This window comes from Erythranthe guttata, chromosome 12 (genome assembly GCF_056151865.1).
Source record: "Erythranthe guttata isolate IM_541 chromosome 12, IM_541, whole genome shotgun sequence".
Classification (NCBI taxonomy): domain Eukaryota; kingdom Viridiplantae; phylum Streptophyta; class Magnoliopsida; order Lamiales; family Phrymaceae; genus Erythranthe; species Erythranthe guttata.
The window spans coordinates 19,833,045-19,856,504 of NC_142544.1; the positions used below are offsets into that span (position 1 = coordinate 19,833,045).

A 23,460-nucleotide genomic window follows, 5' to 3' on the forward strand; every position below is an offset into this window, starting at 1 on the left:
TATATTTTATAAATAAAACTTAAATAATATGGTACTTTTTTTTTTAAAATTAATAATTGATCAATTTTCATTGATGTTGTAGTATATTTATTCAATGAATATAGAGTTTGATTCAATTAGTAAGAAATAATCGAATATATATAAAAAAGAATTCTAGATACTCGATTTCTATTCATATATAGCTCGACTATTTCGACTCGACTCAATTCAGTTAAATATGCACTCTACATCACAAGATCCCATATTTTTTAATTGTATTATAATAGATCTAAAACCCATGCTCTAGTCGAACGTGTTAGAAGTCACACGACCGAAGCATGAACATAATTATGAAATTAATTTACTACATAGTACAATCGAGTCTTCCAAGAATCAATTTGGTTGTTAGGTGAATTATATTAATAATTATTATTAATATTTAATACTCGAAAAAGACAGCCTCAGTGGGTAAACGAAGAAGATGCCCTTCTCTCAAATATATCAAATGAGGATCTTCTCAATTATTGGTTGCATCCCTGAAATTAATTCTTCTAATTACAACCACTTTAGTTAATACAAAATTTAATTTAAGCAAATTTAATTAATAAAATCATGTTCGGACATGCTAAATATTTATTCCATTGACTTTATTCTTTGATCGGCTACTGCAATTTACTCCAACCTTCACTAACAAGACAGCTTCCAACTCAGAATTCTTGCATGTGCTACCCTACTTGGAATCTAATCAATACATTATATTTTTATTACTATTCATTAAAGAAAAAAAATATATATATCATTACATAATATATATTAGATATAATAGTCCAATTTTTAGTTAGTCATAAATCCTATATAATCAATAGCAAAAAAAAAAGTTAAACAATCTTGGTTTCAAGAACTCATTATGTCGATCCAATCCGGGCCGAATCCGACCTCAAATTAGGCCGTAAACCCGAGTCCACGTGAAAATTTGAATAAAACACTTGAATGAATTTCGATACACAATGTAATGCACACGTACTATAGCTGTAGAGACAACATACATATATATATGAAAAAAAACTCAGAATTTAACATACAACAAAACTATTCACAACAAACTGTATAGTAGTTTGACAGTTGAAAATTTCCAGGATCGAGGAGAAGCGCGATTAGTGTTCTTGAACCAGCTTCGATTTCAAACACTGACTTGTGCAAGTAGTTCCTCTGAATTAAGATTTGATATTCCATTACAGCAAGAAGAGTTCTTTCCAGAACCTTCTAGAATCTGATCATGGATTTCTTTGTCTTGCCGTCCCTCTGCTGGAACTTGCTTTACTTTCCTAGCTATGGTGGTAGGTTCTTGATTTTTTGGCTTTGATAACGAGCTTTTTCCGGACCTTTTTATAGCAGAGCCGCCATTTGATACCTTTGGCGAATTGCAACTACTGTTTTTATTTATTCTCGGAGAACTAACACCATTTTCCACTGAGTTTCCAGATGCGGATAATGCACTGTCTTTTTGCCTTCCAAGCTTCGGAGATATCGGTCGAGTAGTCGGTATCTACATTCATTCAAAAAATCATAATAATAAATAAATAAATTGTGGAATAAATTAGGATTTACTAGTAAGATAATTACCTTCTTGAGTTCAGGTTTTGGAAGAGGTTCTTTGTAGAAGCTCGGCATGGGTGCAGCTTTAAATGTCAAGCTCTTCCTAAGTTGCTTTATTTCCGCATCTCGACTTTCCTGCGTTCAACAAAGCATCTTTCGTTTTTTGAGTATTAATTCAACAAATTAGTCAACTAGTCAACTAGTGTGTGAGTATTCATTAAGCACCTTTGATTTAGCTTTCATGTTATTCTTTTCCTCTTCCTTGGCTTGTACCTTCTCTTCTATCTTCGAAAAGAACTGATCATCGTCGAAGATAGACCATTTGTCATTGCATTATTTCACTCAGACAATTATTAACAAAAAAAATACGATGACGATGCCATAAAAAGATTCTACCTCCTTTCGTTTTTCAGCCCGTTTTTCCGACCTGAATGAGAATGCAGAAACGCTAATCCTCTGCTGTCCCCGAGCAGTGAGATTTCTGTTTATTTAAAGTAGTATAATTCATTTTTTTTTTCTTTTCAAATTTCAACAGAAAAAATGAAATTAAATGACTGGAGTCTAATAAAAAGAAATAATACGATGAAGTGGCTGAATGAACATCGTCCTCCTTCGAAACCGATGCATTATTGTGGCTATGCTCGGAAGTTCCATCAACCACCAATCTGCACTTGTAATTAACGATGTAATAAAATAAAATCCTAACCGATAAGTAATTGACAACAAAACCATAAAAATGATGGTACATAAATACATACTCATCGAGTGCAGTTGCATTAGCAGACACATCTTTCCCTGTCTGAATTACAAAGGGCAGAAAATAAAAATAAATCAACAATTCAAGAAAAAAATATACAAATTGAAATAAAAAGGAAGAAATTATTTTCACCATAGATAATGCCGACTTTCGAGAAGTATTACTTATCACACTCTTCGACTTCTTCAATCCAGGAAACGGAGCAGGATTGATTGACCTCGGACTAGAACAAACGTTATTCGAGATTTGTGACTCGACTTTCGAACTATTTATCCGAGACTGTCTGATATCAGCTTTACTAGGATAAACCTCAATGCTTCTTTTCATTACATCCGAATGGCCGCGGCCTTTGGACGGAAACGAGAGGCTCTGCGTCAAGGTCGATCTAGTACTCCGGCCGAAAACAACAGATGTTTTCGACTTGGCCAATTTAATGTTTTTTGGATCTTTATTAGCAGGATTTGATGATGTAGTATTATTAATACTACTGTTTGGTACTGTTTGGGACAAGATTATTTCTGGCGGTGATGAATTAGGGCCCTCTTTGTCTGTTATCTCTTGTTTACAGATTTGATGATTTACATCTGATTTCTCAACAATTACCTTTTTTTCATCTTCAACATTTTCAGTCTCCATTTATTACAGAGAGATCAATCAATTACCTAAACAAATAGGGGAAAACATAAATTGAAACATAAAACACTGCCAATTAATTAGTGGTAATATAATTAAATCTGAGAAATAAGATGGAAATTGATAAATTGAAAGAAAAATCACGAACAGTGAAGAATTGATTAGTTTCGAAGAATTTAGGTATTACAATGGAGCGTGACAGAGATGAGTGATCAGTGGAGATTTTTGAGCTGCAGAAATTAAAGAAGAAGCAAGATGAAAATTAAATTAAATGTATAAGAATTGATTATTACCTTGTTTGAGGTTTTTGCGGATTGATGTAAGCTAAGGTTTTGTTGAAGCAGAGAAGCAATTTATGCGTGGAATTTGAATGATGTCTCTGTTCGACAATTATCCCTGTCTGTGTGTGTGAGAGAGAGAGTGTGTGTGTGAGAGAGAGAGAGAGAGAGAGAGAGAGAGAGAGAGAGAGAGAGAAGCTTCTGCTGCTTTGATGGAAATTTAAAAATGTAAAAAAGAAAAAAAACGGATAGATTTAATGGGGGAAATTCAGAAAAAGACTAAAATGCCACCCGCTTAACTTCTTCCTAACAACCACCTTCACAGCCTAATCCAACTTTCAATGAAAAAAAAGAAAGGACAGAAAAACAATTTTTTTAATAAACCAGGCAGATAGCAAATTTTTTTGGTATATTATTATTACCCGTACAAACAATTACATACTAAAGAAAATAAAAATATTTGGGAATCTTCTTGGCCCAGCCTTCCCTAATTTCAGGGGGTGTATTTTTTCTTTCTTATATGTGTGTGTGTGTATGTATATATATATATGTGTGTATGTATATCTCCCAATTTGAAGTTGATATATATACATGTGAAGCACGTAGGCATTGTTTTTTACTTTCAAGTTTCAACAAATGTGAAAAATAAATAACAATTCAGAACTGAAATAAATTCCTAGTCTTGCTAAATTTAAATCAATTTAAATTGAATATTCCGTTGCTTGATGCTCGTGGACATGGTCAAGTGTCATAGTATCATTTTCCTTAGTTTATTTTAAAAATACCTCCTGTTTAATGTAAGCACGTACAAATACTTACATATATTGTTGAGTATATACGTGTACCAAGAGATTAATTAAAATATATGTAGGTCAAAGTAATTTGAGTTGCTTAAACTCTCTCTCTCTCTCTCTCTCTCTCTCTCTCTCTCTCTCTCTCTCTCTCTCTCTCTCTCTCTCTCTCTCTCTCTCATCCCTACAAGAAACAATTTATTAAAAATCATATCATTTTCTCTAAAAGTCTTCACCATGGACATGTTCTTTGTGTCTCTTATATAAATTACTTGAAAATGATGCTTTTGTGAACTCTGAACATATAATATACAAAGTAAGGAAGAAGTTATATATATATATATATATATATATATATATATATATATATATATATATATATATATATATATATATATATATGTATTGTGTATGTAAAAAAGCTTGTGAACTCAAACATGGTACCACGACCATATGTCTTAATTTTAATCAAATTAAATACGAAGGCAATAATTAATCATGGAAAATACAATTGACTTCATCAGAATGAAAATACATCCTTAAAAATTGCATTTCGTATAAATTTTCCATTATTTATTTTTATTTTTAAATAGAGAAATATTGATGTTATTAACCTTTTTCATGTCTTAATCTTTGTCTGGAATCACAATCGTATGAAATAAATACTGACAATGCACATGTGCTCAGGATATGATATTATTTTTTATCTACTAATTGCCAAACTAAACATGGATTTAATAAAGTATTTTTTTCAATTTTTGGCCCAAATGAATTAGTGAAATCCAACTCTCCTCTGAGGAGAACCAACACTCCGAGTTTAACAGCACAAATGGCCCAAGTGATCGATCAAACTTCAAGAACAGTTCAAAACTTCAATGCTGATCGTTGATTCTCACCACTTTGATCCACTCTCTCTCCTTTGATCGTACCATCGCACTAATGCACCTTTGCATTATCCGAGCGACACACTTGTTTGACTACGATGATGGATATACTATATTTATAATTAATCTTTTTTGTTTGTCTTCGAGAGTTCAAATAGGTGCCTAACATAAACCCGACTCGTATTTTCATGCCAACCATGAAATATCAGTCGCCTTATTAGAACCATAGGAGATGAAATCGAGTTGTATTGTGATCGATCATGTCGAATTAATTGTATTGGTTTCTTGTTGTATTAACAATTAATCACTTGTACTGTCACGGTCACTCCATTTTTATTCCTAAAAAAAGGAAACTAACAAAATTAAATTAAATAATTAGTCCATTTATATGTTCGAAATCTAATTGTATAATGTTTAGGGGTGGAAATCGGACGGAATGGATCGGAAATAGTTTTTTCGGAAAATTTCCAATTTTTTTCGGAAGTAAAAAATGGGTTCCAATTTCCGTTCCAAAAAAATCGGAATGCAAAAATTCATTCCGATTTCGGAATGCCTCGGAATCGGCGGAATTTCGAAAATTTCGGAAATTACATTAATTTATAAATTTATTGTTCCAAAATTCGGAAATTACATTAATTTTCACAATATTTTTCTATCTTTTTTGAAATTTTGCAAGAAAATGCAAAAAATCCAAAAAAGAATTCGACAAAACGCTATAAATAAAAATACATGAAGGAACAACAAATTGAAAATTTGAAACATAGATTTTCTTATAAGTAAAAATGCAACACAAAGTTTATGATAGCAATTAAGTTTTTAATATAATGTTTTAATTTACTTGATCCTTCGTTATTTATATTTTCCGTATAAAATATAACATAAGTTATATTATGGAATATATCATAAAATTACATTATATGTTTTGAAAACCCATAGAAATATTCGGAACTAAAATCGGATCGGAAATCGGAATTTCCGAAAATTTTAAGTACCATTCCAATTCCGTTCCAATTAAATTCGGAAAAATCGGATATCGGAACTTCGGAAATCGGAATGAAAAATACGGTTCCAAATTCGGATATTTTCGGATCGGAATTGGCGGAATTCGGAAATTCCATTCCAATTTACACCCCTAATAATGTTAGATTTTCTACAAAATTTTAAAAAAATAAGAATTCGCTAACAAAAATTAAAAATAAAAAATAAAAAATAGTCTCTTGACCCAAAAGGCCAAAAATGTCAAATCGGCCTTTCAGCCAAGAATTGATCGAGGGCAAAACGGTCAAAAGACCTGCAGACAATGATTGATTGCATAAAATAAAACTCAGAGACGGCAGAACGTGGGGGGCTACAGCCTACAAACAGATTCTCTGGTTTTGTACCTTGAGTCCTACGTGGCAAAAAGGAGCAACGTGATTGGTCCACTCCGGAACGTGTTATCACCAACCGTTGATCATGAGTTGTATTAAATTACATTTTCTTTTAATAAAATTATTTATAATTGTGTTTGGAGGTTGATATGTTGTTTTCAAGGCTGGCAAAACAGCCATACTTACCCGTTTTAGAATCATTATCACCCCTGTTTCAATTCTATTTTGATCAAATATACAGATTTTGATTAATTTGAAATGTTTGTCCATAACCTAAATTCTAATATCTTCAATATTAATAATTAGGGGACTAGAACATGCAATGTTATACTATTATTACATCCTTATTTGCTGCATTTTGTTGTCTAATTGCAGTTACTAGTATCCTAGGCTAAAAAAAATAAAAAATAAAAAGGGCAAATCACGGCCACCCCCAAAGTAATGTCAATTACGAAAAACATCCTCTTGTTTGGCCGTAATTTGCCCCGGTGCAAAAGTGAGTTCATATAACTAATTTTCTTGCATACAACATAAGCAGAATATGTATAAAATATATACACACACACACACCAAATATATATCCAGACAAAAAATCCACACCATGCAGAAATTTCATCATTTAAGAAAAAAAAAAAATTGGAATTCCAAATATTGATGCTGATAAAAAAAATAACCACAAAAAAAGAAAGTAAGAAAAAATATGGTTTAGTTATAAACATTGTTAACAAACTGGCATAGCCTCCCTAATCCCAATCTTAAACTTGTTCTGTAACCTCTTCCTACCGAAATCCGTATTTCCTTTCTGCATCATCGCCACAAACTCGTTGTAGTCTATTCGACCGTCCTGCAATAAAAAACCGTAGAGTATCCGTATCAGCATTATTAAAAATATACAACGAAAACATTGTTACATTAATCGTTATAATATATATATACTTACGTTGTTTTGATCGACTTCAAGAATCATTTCTTCCAGGTGAAGTTCCTCTATGCCAAACTCTTCACACGCTTTTTGAAGCTCGTCTTGTGTAATAAAACCGCTCCCATCCTTGTCAAAGTACGAAAACGCCCTAAACAAATGATCTTCCTTCTCGATTTTGTTCATATGCAATGTTGCCGCTATAAACTCCCCATAGTCGATTGTACCACTATTATCAACATCTGCCTGTATATCATTATTAAAAAAAATTATATAATAATAAGTGTCGAATAATTGAAACAAAACATATATACGTGTATATATATACATACAGCTTTCATCAAGTCATGTATCTCAGATTCGTTAAGATTATGTCCACATCGTTTGAGGCCAGCTTTGAGCTCTTCGAAAGTGATATTGCCACTGTTATCTGTATCTATCATTTTGAACATTTCTTTAAGCCCGGCAATTTCTTCTTCCGATAGGCTTTCAGCAATGACCTAATCAAACAGATAACCGATTTCGAGATTGTAATAATTTTAAGGAAAAAAAAAAACAAATATTGATAATATTCAAATTAAACAGCATACATACCCTGAGAGCCATTTTCTTAAGCTTGTCCATAGCCGAAAACTGTGTCAATCGACTTAGAACTGCAGAATCGAGAGGCTTATCTGGAGCTACTCCATCAACTTGCACCCAAGGATGACCTGGCAGAAACATAATTTTTGTAAGATAATTAAAATTGTTCCACATTTATCATAGTAGTTGAATAATATTGAAACTCACATAGAACTTGATGAGCAGTTAAGCGCTTTCTTGGATCACGTAAAAGCATTTTCTTGACTAAATCCTTTGCACTTTCGGATATTTTAGGCCAAGGATCCGAAGTGAAGTCAACATCACCATTCAATACCTCTTCAAATATTTCTTGCTCACTCTCTACCAACACAAAACTCGAAGCATAAGAGTTTATTCGAAATGCACGAAAAAATAAAGCAAAGAAAAAAAAGAATTTCTTTTTTATCTTACCGCCCCAAAACGGAGGCACACCGGAAAGAAGAATATAAATTATTACACCTGCACTCCACACATCTGCCTCCGGTCCATAACGCTTACAAAGCACTTCCGGTGCAACGTAATAAGGACTTCCGACTACATCACCGAATACATCCCCTACAAACATTTAAAAATATATATATAAAAAAAAAAAAGCGTAAAAACTCATTGTTATTATTCTATACTTAAAAATGCATGTAGACTAATGAAAGCCACAACTAATCATCATTGATGCATTTAAAAACACGATCTTGAAACGACAACAAACACAAACTTTCGAGAAAAATAAAAAAAAATACCTGGCTTGAAAAAAACGGACAATCCGAAATCAATGGTCTTAATAGGGGAATCCTCCTCTTGATTAACAAATAAAAAATTCTCCGGTTTGAGATCCCTATGCATCACACCTAAAGAATGACAAGTTTCAATCACGCCGACAATTGTTCTAGTAAGTTCCGCAGCCTTCTTCTCCGAGTAATGGCCCCGTTTAACGATCCTATCAAACAGCTCACCGCCCGCACAAACTTCCATTACAACATGCACCGCCACAGCATCTTCGTAAGCGCCCTTTATCGAAATAATGTTAGGATTTCCGGATAAATGGTGCATGATCTCAATCTCTCTCCTCACATCGTCCACATCGTCTTGTGACAGCAGCTTCCTCTTTGCAATGGATTTGCAAGCGTACTCTTTTCCCGTTTTCCTCTCCACGCAGAGAAAAGTCGTACCGAATTGACCGTGACCGAGTTTGTGCCCTAAATTGAAGTGCTCTTTCAAATGCCCTGTTTTGGTTCTCAAAACAGAATCCACTTGTAGGCCCACACTCATCATTCTCTTAACATTGTGAGCTTTCTTGGTTTTCGGAGCTTCCGCTGCCGGTTTGGGTTTTTCGGTTACTGTAACTACGGCCGTTTGAGCGGGGGTATTTTCGTCATTCTTGATTGTGTCCTCCCATGTTCGGATTTCCTGAGGTTGTTTTGGGGCTTCCTTGGGGACGACGATCACGGGCTCGGTTTTCGCGGGTTGTTGTTGTTGTGGTTTTGTTTCGACTTTTTCCTCGAACTTCAATACTTCGGGGGGTTTGATTTCGACATGATCGGAACCTTCTAGAGCTTTGGAGGGGGTTGATTCGCCGGTTTTTTCTTTGTAAAACTGTGTGGAAGAAATCATTTCTTGCGACTTATTAGACCACCACAACGAACGCGAAATCGTGTGGAAGAAACCATCTTTGGCAATTCTACCATTGACACAATTGTTTCCCATCTGTTAATCAAAACTATATATCGAATATTCCCTTAAAAAAAGATCCTCACTGTAGAAATTCAAAATTGAGCATTATATGCATGATGAACCCTAATTTGCAGAGATCGAAAAGTCAGAGTCAGCGAATTTGAAACAGCGAGCACAAACAAACAGTGTCTGACAAAATTAGGGAAATTCAAAAACCACTAATTAAACCCTAGTTCAAACATGTATACATGTGGGAAGAAAGAACAATTCAAAAAATTAAACAATAATCACTCGAAAATTAATAAAAAAAAAAAAGTCAATCGGGGGAATGTACGAGAGTTGAGCAATACAGAGAGAATGAAAACTGAGAGAGAAAAGAAAATGGCGATTGGGGAAGAACAAGGGTTATTATTATTTCTCTTGTTTGGATTAACTTCTTGTTTACCAAGTCCCTTTGTCCCTCCATTTATAAATTATATATAATATATTATATATTATATATATTCTTAATTAAAAAAAAATAATATGGGTTTGGATTAGGGTTTTGATTTTCCTCTGTTTCTCTCTCTCTTGAAATAAACGACGAGAAGGGAAAAGGAGGAAAGAAGGTGACAGGTTTTTCTGTTGGAAGCTTGGAATGTTTCCAATTAAAGTGAATACGCGTTTAATTAGTAAATACTACAATTAAATATGCTCTTAATTAATTACTTATTGAAGCAATTAATATGACATTAAATTTTTTTTTTCTTCTAAAACTGCAAATTACAAAGTGGTTTGTCATTAATTGCATTCAATTATAATATTTGATTTTTTCCTATTACATAAACGAGATAATGTAGAAGTTTATGCAACAAAATATATTAGTATAGGATTTCTATGATTTTTTCGTAATATTTTATTTTATGCAATGATTTTTTTTTTTTTTCAATCATTTGTGATTTTAGAATTTCAATGATATATTAATTATAATATTCTAATTTTTTTTAATTAATTAAAGAGAGTTAGTGAAATAAAAGTGATGATAAGGGTATTTTTTGTTATATTATATTTGCATCTTAATGAAATACAAAATCTTATACATGTGGTCATTATATTTATATTATGTACACGTATTAAGGATTTTGTATGTCTTATGATTTTGACTTTGGAAGTGGTAAGCCACTAAGCTGGTGATTTATTTATTTTTTAATTATTAATATAATATTTCATGTATGTCATAATTAATAATTTATTGACTTAAAAATCTAAGGTTTAACGCCAGCCTGCTGCAGCCGGCGAATGCCGGGCTGATACCATATAAAGCCAAAATTATTTAGTCAACTAATATAATATTACATCCTTTATTTTATTTTATTAGTAGTAAGAATAATCAACATTAATTCACATAATTCCCAAAATAAAAGTTCAAACAATATAATGATGCTATAAAATTGATTAGGTCAGAATAAAAGTTAGGTTTAAATGATGTTATAATTAATATGGTCCAAAACGTGCAGTCACATTTCACAAAATTCAACTTCAAGTATGGAAATTTCTCAACATTTTTATCTACCAAACTAATTAAACCATATTTATTAATGACAAAGAAAATTAGAAAAAAAATATCTAGATGTAATATTTCCAGACATCTCTTAGCCAAACCGGAAAGATCAACATCCCCATCGGACTTATTCTCACGAATGCGAGATTCTTCTCCACGCTTATGTGGCGATGAAGCATCTTAGTCGAATATGTGTGGGACCCGCCCAACACACATTTTTTTTGTTTTAATTTGTCTTGTGGAAAATAGCCTCAGATGGTTATGACTCAGCTGATGTTCTAGTTGCTTCTCGATCGATCTCATGCAAGAGGAGAACGAGTTCTCGACCCGGGCTGCTCTTTTCATAATGTAGCTATATTAAAAACAAAATAATATTACAACCTTGTAACTGTACTATTTTCGAAATGATAAACTGTAAGAAAAAGGCCATAACATCTTACATTAACTTTGTTATTGGTCAGAAAACAAATGTAAATGCAAACAACAAAACCTATGTTTTTTCTTTTTACTATTATTAGTTGCCATAATATTCCCATTAGTATTAATTGCATCAGCAGATTTATATGGTGCTTCATCCACAACTGATGCAGGCACAATCTTGATTTGTCTTGTTTCCTTTGTGCAAGAATCCAACCCTTTCTCCCTGAAAACAACACACACACACATATATGTATATGTATGTATATATCAAATAACTAACAAAAAAAATCACTTTCTTTTTTATTGAAGCAATAAAAAAGGAATTAATTAATTACCTGGAAGCATGACTCAGTTCTTTTGATTCCATTCCGGAAGCTTTGCCACATTTTTCATTCTCTCGACTCACTTGATTATCACCTACTTCCGACGAAATTATTTCTTCGTTCTCTAAATTATTTAAATTTATTTTCTTCCCAATAGAAGCATCCTCCCTATATACAGAAATGATTTTTTCCAACGTATCCAATGCCCGTCCCACCTCTGGTCGAATACGAGCCTTATTACCATCGTTATTAAACTTTTCATCAAATTGTTTTTTCTGAAAATCCGATGATTTCGTACTTTCGTCTTCTTCAAGCTCCTCGATTTCATTTATCTTGTTTTGATGTTCCGAATCATCAGTAACACATTCGTCATTAACACTACCGATATTTTCATCACCGTTGTTGTTGTTGTTGTTGTCTTCAAATAATACAACTCCACTTTGGTTTTCATGCATAGTGATCGATTTACGTTTTTCCGGATTTTCAATATCACGAGCCTCGGTGTAAAGGGCCCCACGTGTACGAACATAAAGTGGATCCATTAATGCCTCGCGGAATTTTTCATCGCCTTCACAAACAGAAGCAATTTCCTGTAATAATAGTTTTTCTTTAGAAAATCGATCGTAAGTTATTCATATTTGATTTCGACGAATGTCACAACAAAAATATTTTTAGAAAAATAAAATTAAACCTTTTTGTAGAGCTTGAAGCCGCTACCTATTAACTGCCTCGAGATAAAATTGATAAATGCAGGAGGCACAAAATCTAATTTAATATCCATATTTGCTATCGTCCTGCACGCAATTAGTTCAAAAGCAGTAACTTTCCGAAAATAGAGAAATTGCAATAACATATAATTCGACATAAAACTTACCGAAAATAGCTCCGATTTGCAGTAACTTTCTGTAAAGCAAACCCTCCCACAACATCTATTCTTACAACTTCCTCTGCATTTGGTATCCCTTCTCTAGTGAATCCATGACTACTTCTATCGATCATATCAGAATCGGGAATCTGGAAATTCGATATATTTTTTTTTAATTTAAAAAAAAATATAAACAAGATTGCTTTTCCATATGGTGATTTAAATACACGAAGCACGATTATTTTACCGAGTTAAGGAGTACCACCACAAGATCATCTTGGAAGTAATCGAACGCAAAATAATGTATTAGAGCCTCTCTGCCTGATAACGGCCACGAAACCTTCATCCTAAATATATATTTCCAAATAAATTAATCATCTTAAAAAAAAAAAAATTAGCTTGTAATAAGTTCGTCAATTCGAATATTACCTTACTAAAGATATCTGTTCACCGGTTCGAAGTCTTTGCAAACACTGCGACGAAACGATTTTAAAAGTCGGAACTGCACTTTGAGGCCACCTGGCCGGTCAAATAATTAACATTGTTAAAATCGATCGATTTTTTTGTTTCGATTTACGTACTGAATTTGTAACTCTTACCATTTGCTATAGAGTACCGATTCCCATGAAATACATAGACCTGTTAAAGATTCAATATTATACTTTTAAGAGAGAAAAATAAATAAATAAAATTAGCAAATTAGTTTAGCTTACAAACATCTACTGGTCCATCGACATAGCCTTCAACAAGAAGTGTGTGAAACGGGCTGCCTTCGTGACCTTCTCGATACATAACTCGGAATTCATCGGTGTCTTGTTTTAACTAACATGTAAGAAAATGTAAATATTAGTCGTCCCAAATTAAACACGTAAATAGAAATAAATATATATATAGACAGATTTAACATATACTTTCCAGGCACCGTCGTCCACCGAGGCACTCCTCAACATTGTAAGAAAATTCGAAACCTCCTTACTTCTTCTTTCCACCACATTTTCGATGCATCCTGGAAAGGACACGTCACGAGGGCATCATCGTAATTAATGCTACTTCGTATATCAAAAGGAAAAAAAAGAAACAGTAAACAAGTCGAAATTTAAATAACCTTCGAAATGAGAACCGGAGGATGACAGCAAGATTTGATTCTTGACAAGGGTTCGAAGGGTTTCATCGTTCGTCAAATCGGGAGATGATAACGTCTTGTCCAGCCTGTTTCTGTAATCGGAGATATTTCGTTTTCCCTCCATTTTTAAGCATGTCCAAGAAACAGAGAGATCTGCTCTGATTCAATTAACAGAAAACTGCTGACTATGGTTTTAAACAGAAATAACGAACAGCTCTGAATAAATAATTAAACACACATAGTAACATGTGAAAATGGTCTAAAAAGCTGGTGAATTAAACTCAATTGGCTTAGTTTGGATTTATGAATTGCAAAAGAAATGAAGATCTCATGAATATGAGAAGGGGACAGCTTCAGCTGATGACACTAATTAAGGCATTCTTGAACACAACGAAATTGCAGACAAACGGATGAATAAAACCAATGTTGCCTTAACTTTTTCTTTTTTTCCAAAGTATGGTTGAATAAAACAAAGAGATAACCTTATTAATTAAACTATTGAGATATACAAATACAATCCATCTTGGTGGTGTACATGTGTCGGTTTGCCTTTCTGATTTTATATTGAGTAAATTTCATAGGAATCGAACTTAAGTCAATTGACACCGAAATTTCTTGCACCATCAAAAAGACCACCTCTCGAGCTAACATGCAGCTACTGGAAATTAATCGGGTATATTTCATTGGAATGGAACTCGAATCAAATAATACTGCATTCTTCAACTTCTACTATTAGAGTACATGTCTGGAGTTCAAATCATGTCGCACCCGGCCTACTTTCTGAATTTGTAAAATTTGAATTAAAAATAATGTATATATACGAGCTAATTGCATATAACCCCCTGTGTAATTTCGAATGGGCAAAAAGACCCGTGTGTTAAAAAAATTAGCAAAAATCTCCCTATATTTTGTTTTACAAAGTACACTGCCCCTTACATTTAAATTGGGTGTTGACTTACATGAAATGACGAAACCACCCCTAGTTAGAACAAACCAAATACCCCACACTAGAAAACAAAAAATCGGGAAAAAAAAAAAGGAAAGTTCGAAAATTTTTCACTTTGAGAGCGGCAATGGAGTTGAAGATGTCAGACCGCCTCAAGAACAAAGAACAAAGGGAAGATAACTCTTGTTAGTTTTGACACAAATTTTCTGGTTGTTAAATTTCATTTGGCCTATTTGTATTGTGGGAAAAATAGAAAAAGAGAAAAAAAGGAAAGAAAAAAAAAAGAAAAGAAAAGAAGAATTGGTGGATCTGACGGAGGAGAAGATAACAAGGGAAGAGGCCATTGTTTAGAGTTAGGAGGCTGAAGAAGTTTATTGTGTCTGTTCAAGCTCCCCTCCATGTGCTCTAATGGTGGGTCATACACACACACACACACACACAAAAATACGGTCTGTAAATGCATTTTTTTTTTTTGCTTGAATTGAATTTCAGCTTCCCTTTTGTTTGTTGATTCGTAATGGATTATTTGATGGTGGGGGAAACTATTGATGGCTGTAGGTGTGTGGTGGAGAAGAAAATTCTGGTTTTGGGGTGTGGTTTTGGGTTTATTGGGGAAGATGGCTTTTTAGAAATATTAGGGATTGAATTGAAAATTTTGAGAAATTCATTTTGGGCCTGATTAAAATTATGGGGTGAATTTATAATTTTTTAAATTTCTAATTTAAAGGGTATTTGAGTCTTTTCACGTCAAAAATAGACACCCACTCGCACATTTCGTGCGTGCTACACACGTTCGGCTAGCAGGGGCCTTATTGCCTTTGACTAATTTTCATAGGGGGGTATTTGCTAATTTTGTTAACACAAGGTGTTTTACAGCAATTCGAGATTACACAAGGGTGGTTTTTGCAAAAAACCCGTATATATACATAAAGAGTGAAATAATTCACAATATCACATACTAGCATTTATAAACCCTATATATATTTTTAATGACTATAATATCATTAGGTCCCACCGAAACACCGAAATATAGCCGCAACAGTTGAGTCCGGGCAACAATAGCTTCATTAATAGTCATGGTAAAGAAAAAGGTTATCCTACTGTTAAATAGTATTAATTTATTCAATTATTGGTAGACAGCCAATTAAACGGCCACTCTTTAATATCTAGTACATAAATCAATCCCTACATCACTTCATTGGATTTTATTTCTTCGTAATATTTTCATCAATGTTTATTTTTTTTCCAAATTAATTATTTATTTATTTCATTCATCAAATTTTAGAGAAGTTTATGGCTAGTATATGATATCAAATTATTTAAATATTCTCATTATGATAAAGGTGTATAGTTCTAAATTTGTAATCATACTCTTTTCATACTTCGCATTACCATTTGTAACTGAATTTAAGAAAACAAATGAAATATATTTATTTTTACATTAAAAAAATGAGAAGGACGTGTCCCTCATTAACTAACTTCAATAATTTGCCAACTCACTCCAAAGGCTTATTCAAATGTGTATTAATTTGATTTTAGTCCCCGTGTTTCAACAATTTAATACTCTTAGTCATTTTCGTCAATTTAGCATTACTCCGTCAGCTAAGACATTGGTAGACACATGCTTGATTCCGTTAGTGGTAACATAAAATTAACTCAAAGGACAAAAAATGTTAGATTTTCCAAACATAAAGGATTAAATCTGTTTTTTTTAAACAAGAAGGACCAATGTGAAATCGAGGTAGACTTAAGGGGCTAAAAATGTATTTTTCCCGGCCCAATAATTACCAGTTTCAAGCTACGGCACTGTAATATTAGGACTTAGGCCCATATTAAGTTATTAACTATGAGTGAATCGGCCCATACTGTGTAAACTATTACGGGTCGGGTCAACCCATGATCCGGTCTAATTATTTTATTATTAAATTTTGTTTTTCTTTTTATTTTTAAATGTAAAATGTAATTGTCGCAATTTTCCCTTGTTTAGGCACTCGCTCCCCCTAAAGCATATTTCGACTCTCAGTTCCTCACAGTGTGGCTCCTCTGCATCGCAATTGTTCTTCTCCCCACTCTCAAAATCCATTCTGCTTCTGTTTTTGGTAACTTTCTCTCATACATTTATGCTTGTTTACATTGATTTTAAGCTTCAATTTTTTTTGTTTTGTTTTTCTTCCCCATGAAAAATGACCTTTTCTTTTTAAATTAATGTTATAGATGTTTGATCAAGAAATTGATGATTCGTCCCTCCCGGTTTTGAAATGATAAATATTCTTTGTGAAAGAATGAATAGATAGAAGTGCGTAGCGAATAATAATAATAATGCTAAGATTTTAGTTGGTTTGAGGATTGGGAAGGGGTTATTAATTATAGACGAGATTTTATATTTCATGGTTTCCCTTTTTCATTTCTTCAGAAAGATGTTTGTTTTGGTATGTTGGAGAGATTTAGCCGAAAATAGGTGATGTTACGAGCAGCGTTTTGATTTGAGTTTGGAATAATTTCATGTGCACCCAACGTGTTCGATGAAATGACTAATTTGTTCTCTTGCTTGCGGATGACTGTGGTCTTAGATTTCTCTGCTTTCTGTTGCGCAGTGATGAAATTTACGTTGCTTCAATTAAATAGTTAAGGTTTTAAAGGAAATCTCGTGGGTGCACACAAGTTGAAATAAATTTATATTTATCCATAAATTCTTGCTTTTGATTCTAGTTGGGTTTGTTTGTTGGTAAGTGCTGAAATGCTCGTCACTCTGGTTTTTAGCGAATTTGATATTGCGGAAACCTTTCTTCAATAGAACTGTTTGGACCAAAAATTATGGCGGGCTGGCAGCGACATTTGCAGTCGTTAGTGCGTCAGGTTGCCAAGAGATCTGAATGCAGTGGCAGTGCTTCATTCAGTACTTTCAACCGTGCACAGGCTTCTCTGGTGTCTGGTAATTTTGTATTTTGAGTTGAATGAAAACTGGTGATTCCTTGCACTATAAAGTACTTCAGTTCATAAATAATGTTATTCCATTGCTATATGGTTATAGCAATGGTTCTACTGAGTTCCTTAGCGTCTATTCATTTTGATTTAATTTTTAATTTTCGGTAAAAACTTTGCAGGTGAAGTGCCCTCTTTGTCAACCCTGCGGAATTCACTATGTCCTACTATTTCGAGGCCAATGTATCTATATTTACAGAAAATGGTAACTTCCACAGATGCATTCTCCTTTTCTCTAAAATGGCTATAGAAAACATTTCTTATCTTATATCTATACATGTTTTAGATTAAGAGAGTCCGATGCATGTGATTTTTTTTTATATCTTTTGTTATTGTTTGCTGATTAAGTTATCACTTTTAAGCACTTGACTTGATTATATTCGCAAGTGCAATTCTAGATTTAACGTATTACAGAGTTCATTATCTTCTTGGTGTTGAATCTTCAATGACTAATTAGTAACCAACTCTACTTTCCAACTCATCTACCTCGTGTATTTTTTCGTTAGTTGAGAATGTACATCTTCCTTTTCTCAGGAGTTCACCAACTCGAGAAGCTTACTTGCAGAATCATCTGAAGCAACTCCAATTTCTTCACCGTTAATACCATATATACCCTCAAGTACTGGAAATACTGAAACTCAAAAGGCCATTACTAAGCCTTCAACAGTTCAAGCGATTTTGAAGGGGATAAAACAGGTATAGCCTCTTTCACCCTGACGTTCAGCAGTTGCAAACTTAGATCAAAGATTCTCAATGACTTGGTTTTCATCATGTTTGCAACTTTGTGTCTGTTAAATGAAATGCCCATATCGCTTGTTTCACTATTTCTCTGGATTGATTTCGTACTACCTTTAGTTCATTTTCTTTTTTACCCTATTATGCAATCAAAATATGTAGCGTGTCACGGTTAACTTCCCATGCCGTGACCATCATGGACATAAAAACGCCTAAAAGAACATGTTGAACTGTATGGTTTTGTCTCAGTGGGACTACTTCAGGAGAAAGTCGTCTGTCTTATATTAATGTAAATCAGTGGTGTTACAGATATTGGAGAGTGAGATTTTGTATACTGTTTTTTCCCTTTTCTTCTTTGATTATGTGGATTTCTTACCGTGTGGTCATGTCTATTTCCTGCCCTGAAAGCCTTTTTTGTCTGTATTTTCATTTTCACATTAGTTTAATACATGAGTTTATTTCAGAGTCCGAAGAAGGTAAACTTGGTTGCTGCATTGGTGCGTGGAATGCGTGTGGAAGATGCATTGTTGCAGCTGCAAGTGAGAGTTAAAAGAGCTGCTAAAACTGTCTACCAGGTTAATTTTTATGCTCGAGAGTTGATCAAATCCAAAGTTAGATTTTTCTAGTTCAATTTAACAGGATTGTTGATCGGCTTACTTGTCTGGGTTCTAAATCAGTTCAATATATTGTCCTTTTAAACTTTTCACTGTCTGTTGCAATATATTTGAATTAAAAACAGTGAACCTATTCTTAAGATGAGGGTATTTTGGACCTCTTAAAACATCCGATGTATTCATTCAGAAAGTTGTGGCCTTAGTTTACCAGTTAGATGACATGTAGATACGTTTGCAGGTTATACATTCAGCTCGTGCCAACGCAACTCACAATCACGGGCTCGATCCAGAACGTCTTCTTGTTGGTAAATATATCTTTTCTTTCACGTTCGTTTTAATAATGCTCATTTGCATTTTCTCTCTCAATTCTTTTTTTCTTTGCTGGGTGTAGCTGAAGCATTTGTTGGAAAGGGGCTGTTCAAGAAAAGAATATCGTACCATGCTAAAGGTAAATGCGGGATAAAAGTGAGACCAGAGTGTAGACTGACAGTGGTAATAAGAGAGATAACGGCAGAGGAAGAGGCAGAGATAGCTAGGTTGAAGGTGCACAATTTCAAGAAGAAGACCAAAAGAGAAATACGACTTGTCCCACATAAACTCATCGAGACCACTCCGATTTGGGACCGCAAAAGCAAACGTAGAAATCAAGACTCAAATGCCGTTGCTGCATGAGCATTTCCTTTCCAAGATAAACGGACACATCTTTTATCTCCTTCTTCTATCATCGTTTTCTGCTGCTTCCCTTTTTCTGTTTATGCAACTGGCCTTTTGCTTTCTCCAAGATTTTGTTCTTTTACTTATTCATGCAGGTTTTTAAATTGATGAATAATTTGTTGCAAGACTTGAATTTAATTTGTTATTCAGTTAACTTTTTTTTAAATCGTTAATGTTATCGTTTAATGTGCTAATCAACATCTTTGCAAAATTTTCCGTGGTATATGCAAAAATAGCGAATAACAAGCGACTTATTTTGGAAAATCTGACTGATTTCGGAAAATGCAATTCTCGATAAGGAAATGTTTACCAGAGACTAAATAAAAAGAGTTGCGAAACGAAAAAATAACAAGCATTTCTCGACGTGAGCCTCAAAAGCTCACAACTTAGTACAAACATCAACTACGATACCTAGTAATCTCAACACCCAAGTAATCGACAGGTCCAACGACTGCAACATGCGGCTTTCCGACCTGTATTCGAACTGCAGAAACCTGAGGGAACTTGCTGAGCACCGTGGAGGCAATCACTTGAGCTACGGATTCCAGAAGTTTATGTGGAACTCCTTCCAACACTTGTTTAACTATACTGCAATTCCACACCAAAATAAACCCATCAAGAACAAAACATCACCGTAACAACAGTCAGTTATTACATAAGATAACTCTGTTAAGGTAATACCTGTATATGGCAGTGTAGCTAACGGTGTCTGATAAATCGTCAGAATTACCAGCAGCTTGAAGATCCATCCAAGCATCAACATCGATCAAGAATTTCTGCCCTAATTTATTTTCTTCTGGTTTTACACCGTGGTACCCATGAAACATAAGACCCCTTAGTATAAGCTTGTCTCCCTTCATCATTTCTCCCTTATCTGTCATTACACCTAATTGAATTGCAAATCAACATATTTTTTTGGTAAGAAGGAAAAAAAAAAATTCCCAAATTTTGCACGATAATCAATTCTGGAATTTCCCAATGAATTCCAAATATTGATATAATCAATTCTTTTAGACAAACACATATATAAACATAAATGGAAGAAAACTGAAGGTACATACTCGCCGCCGCCGCTGAAATGAATGGTGTAATGGCCGCCGCCGAGCCTACAAACCAGAGTAGAGTGAATCCTATTCCGAGAAAGTGTGGCTAGGTTTTGTTTGTATTTGTTGCTGACGTCATCATAATTTATTCATGGATGGATCAGATTTGAATTTTTTAGTCAATTGGATAGTTTTCAAAACAATATTTTAATTATTTCATTCTCAATTATTACTATTATAATTATTATTTTGTTTTTACGAAATTTGATAAATTTTAACTATATAACTAATGACAATCGTAAAATTATAATTCAGTTAATATACAAAAATTAATACAATTTTCTCGACAAAAAAAAAGTTAATAATAATTGTTACGGTGATAAATATTAATTTTTATAATATTTTTTTAAAATGATTTTTAATACAGTTCAGTGATAACTTATAGTTATTATAAAAAATAACAAATATAATATTTGTAAATAATAATAGGGGATTGTGTTGTAATTTAAACATACTTGACGGAGTGATATGTTATTTACATTTTCTAATCTTTCTTCTCTTTTTATTGAGGGACAAATAAAGTAACTTTTACTTTATATATAGCCGAAGATATCATGATGCCGCCCCACCCAAACAGAGAAATAGTTGGTTTCATCCGACACAAAATTATGTCAGTATTTCCGACATGAATATAAATTTAATGTAGGTTTGATGACATCATTAGTGATGTAATGGAAGAAAACTAGAAAAGTTTAGCCAGCCATTTAATTCGTTCCATACCATTTCCTACAACCGATGATGAATCTAACATCAACATCAACTTCAATCTATCGGGGTTAATATATATATATATATATATATATATATATATATATATATATATATAATTGCCTGCCGGTAGACTACTAGACTAGCTAGCCGACCAATATACGATGATGCTGACAGTCGTTTGCAATTGGCTTTTGAGACAGAAATTTCCAAGAAATATTATCTTCACTTTATAAGCGGAATCAGTCTTATTAATAATATATTATAAGGGGAAATCGATCTCCATTATGATGATATGTACTCTTATACTATATATATGTACATTCCTCTTCTCATTGAGATTGTAAAACTTATAAAAACACTTATAAAACCAGCCTCTCTCTCTCTAGCTCTCTCTCTCTCTAGCTGAATGGGGAAAACAAACAAAGTGTTGAGTTCTTGCCCGGTGGAGTTGAGCGCATTTCAAGAGAAAACTATGAAATCATCATCATCGATATTCGTCACTCCGGTCAGGGGAGGAATCAAGCGCCGAATTTACCGGTCTCTCTTTCTCCTACTCAAGAATGCTTCCCTCTGTACTAGGAATTAATTAATTGAAACCGTGTGTTTTCTCTCATGTATTTTTTCTCTTTGTGTTTTTCTGCATACGTATTTGTGTTTCTTTTTCTTCTTCTTCTTCTCTCTGTTATTTTGTTTTTTTGGGTTGGGATCGATCGACTTATGTATGTGGGAGTTGACGTCGTCTGATCTGCAATAATGTATGTATGTTTGTTATAACCTCCTTGATATGATACAGTTATAGTTCATATATCATATATATCAGCCAATGCCAATGTTATTTTAACCTGTTGCCTATATTATGCATCAATTATTCAAATTATGAAGAATTAATGTTGGTCCTTAAAAACCTAACGAGCCCAATTAATTAATTATTATTAATTAATTAATGCTCGTATCTATCTATCTATATATATGTACCTATCTGCGTGCTAGTATTTCTATTCCCTCTTTTTTGTTTGAACTTTAATTTGAATGTATGTTTTCAGTTTAATTTGCTTATTGATAACATATACTATAGCTGCTTCTTCTTCTTCTTTTTTTTTCTTGTGGATGTTATATATGCTGCTGTATCTATAATTTTGTTTCTTCTATTTCCAGATAAACAGAGCAGGGCAAATTAAATGAGGGACCCCGGCCCCACCAACACAGTTTTAAGATTCTAACAATCAATTAATTCTATATTTGTTTTATTAATATAAATATACTATACTACTTAATTCCTAGTTATGGCATTGGCAGCAACACCACAAAGGATTTTAGCTTCTCAATTATAGTCTACATGGCGCGCCGCTTTCATTTAACTCAACCAATCATACATTAGTACAACTACTCTGTTTTGATACTATTTTGGGCCCAACAAATTTGAAAAGGCCCTCTTGTTCGGTACCACTGGGCCGAACTCCCCATAATGTTATTGGGCCAAAGCCCAACGGACGATATCGATTAGGCCCATCAAGACAAAACTACTTAACGGTAAGGAAGATCTCCAAATAGACAGTTGGCGCATGTAAAAGTACGTCGACATGCAATTATCTATATAAACGAATGTGTGAAACCCTATTAGGGTTACGATTCATTTATCAATAAAAATACTCTCTTTTAGTGTTATTTTCTTGTCGCCTAGTTCATCTTCTCCGGCGTTTATCAAGCGTTAGTTAGACTTTCCGACGACTAGGGGAATCGGATTTGGAAGATAAATGTGTATACCTACCATGATGTTGTACTGTTAACACTACATGGTATGGTGTGGGCCCATTTTCGTAGGTCCATTTCAATCCCCAAGGCCCACTTGCATGACATTTTGTCACGTGGCTGTTGTTATATTTTGTCA

General features: G+C 33.6%; 5 protein-coding genes across 11 annotated transcripts; 1 reads left to right on the plus strand and 4 right to left on the minus strand.

Annotated features, from left to right (window-relative positions):
* Positions 1-857: 857 nt before the first annotated feature.
* Positions 858-3,473, minus strand: LOC105956825 (protein WVD2-like 4). 2 transcript variants are annotated; one of them, XM_012980730.2, is made up of 8 exons: positions 3,259-3,473; positions 2,465-2,994; positions 2,334-2,374; positions 2,157-2,240; positions 1,972-2,056; positions 1,801-1,872; positions 1,603-1,710; positions 858-1,525 (listed from the first exon to the last, which is right to left on the minus strand). In XM_012980730.2, the coding sequence occupies exons 2-8, from the start codon at positions 2,966-2,968 to the stop codon at positions 1,160-1,162; spliced, it is 1,260 nt and encodes a 419-aa protein (XP_012836184.2). In that variant the 5' UTR covers positions 2,969-2,994; positions 3,259-3,473; the 3' UTR covers positions 858-1,159. The 2 variants fall into 2 exon arrangements, with proteins under 2 accessions (XP_012836184.2, XP_088682611.1); XM_088826485.1 differs by having other exon boundaries at positions 3,153-3,273.
* A 3,391-nt stretch (positions 3,474-6,864) lies between these two features.
* Positions 6,865-9,966, minus strand: LOC105956826 (calcium-dependent protein kinase 26). Of its 2 annotated transcripts, XM_088827187.1 has the most exons (7): positions 8,566-9,966; positions 8,240-8,383; positions 7,997-8,149; positions 7,802-7,917; positions 7,540-7,707; positions 7,229-7,453; positions 6,865-7,132 (listed from the first exon to the last, which is right to left on the minus strand). In XM_088827187.1, exons 1-7 carry the CDS (start codon positions 9,527-9,529, stop codon positions 7,010-7,012), a joined length of 1,893 nt encoding a protein of 630 aa, XP_088683313.1. In that variant the 5' UTR covers positions 9,530-9,966; the 3' UTR covers positions 6,865-7,009. The 2 variants fall into 2 exon arrangements, with proteins under 2 accessions (XP_088683313.1, XP_088683312.1); XM_088827186.1 differs by having other exon boundaries at positions 7,997-8,383; positions 8,566-9,829.
* A 1,308-nt stretch (positions 9,967-11,274) lies between these two features.
* LOC105956827 (uncharacterized) lies at positions 11,275-15,103 on the minus strand. Of its 2 annotated transcripts, XM_088826897.1 has the most exons (11): positions 13,750-14,026; positions 13,556-13,650; positions 13,358-13,466; positions 13,244-13,283; positions 13,074-13,163; positions 12,892-12,991; positions 12,654-12,793; positions 12,471-12,573; positions 11,792-12,369; positions 11,477-11,679; positions 11,275-11,388 (listed from the first exon to the last, which is right to left on the minus strand). In XM_088826897.1, exons 1-10 carry the CDS (start codon positions 13,889-13,891, stop codon positions 11,487-11,489), a joined length of 1,590 nt encoding a protein of 529 aa, XP_088683023.1. In that variant the 5' UTR covers positions 13,892-14,026; the 3' UTR covers positions 11,275-11,388; positions 11,477-11,486. The 2 variants fall into 2 exon arrangements, with proteins under 2 accessions (XP_088683023.1, XP_012836186.2); XM_012980732.2 differs by having other exon boundaries at positions 11,375-11,679; positions 13,750-15,103.
* A 1,580-nt stretch (positions 15,104-16,683) lies between these two features.
* LOC148766700 (uncharacterized) lies at positions 16,684-19,924 on the plus strand. Of its 3 annotated transcripts, none has more exons than XM_088826899.1 (7): positions 16,684-16,812; positions 17,474-17,645; positions 17,818-17,900; positions 18,230-18,391; positions 18,895-19,005; positions 19,283-19,349; positions 19,436-19,924. In XM_088826899.1, exons 2-7 carry the CDS (start codon positions 17,528-17,530, stop codon positions 19,714-19,716), a joined length of 822 nt encoding a protein of 273 aa, XP_088683025.1. In that variant the 5' UTR covers positions 16,684-16,812; positions 17,474-17,527; the 3' UTR covers positions 19,717-19,924. The 3 variants fall into 3 exon arrangements, with proteins under 3 accessions (XP_088683025.1, XP_088683024.1, XP_088683026.1); XM_088826898.1 differs by having other exon boundaries at positions 16,706-16,812; positions 17,508-17,645; XM_088826900.1 differs by having other exon boundaries at positions 16,708-16,812; positions 17,444-17,645.
* An 85-nt stretch (positions 19,925-20,009) lies between these two features.
* LOC105956828 (dihydroneopterin aldolase 1) lies at positions 20,010-20,990 on the minus strand. 2 transcript variants are annotated; one of them, XM_012980734.2, is made up of 3 exons: positions 20,820-20,990; positions 20,440-20,644; positions 20,010-20,346 (listed from the first exon to the last, which is right to left on the minus strand). In XM_012980734.2, the coding sequence occupies exons 2-3, from the start codon at positions 20,637-20,639 to the stop codon at positions 20,157-20,159; spliced, it is 390 nt and encodes a 129-aa protein (XP_012836188.2). In that variant the 5' UTR covers positions 20,640-20,644; positions 20,820-20,990; the 3' UTR covers positions 20,010-20,156. The 2 variants fall into 2 exon arrangements, with proteins under 2 accessions (XP_012836188.2, XP_012836189.2); XM_012980735.2 differs by having other exon boundaries at positions 20,440-20,632; positions 20,820-20,943.
* Between the last annotated feature and the right edge of the window lie 2,470 nt (positions 20,991-23,460).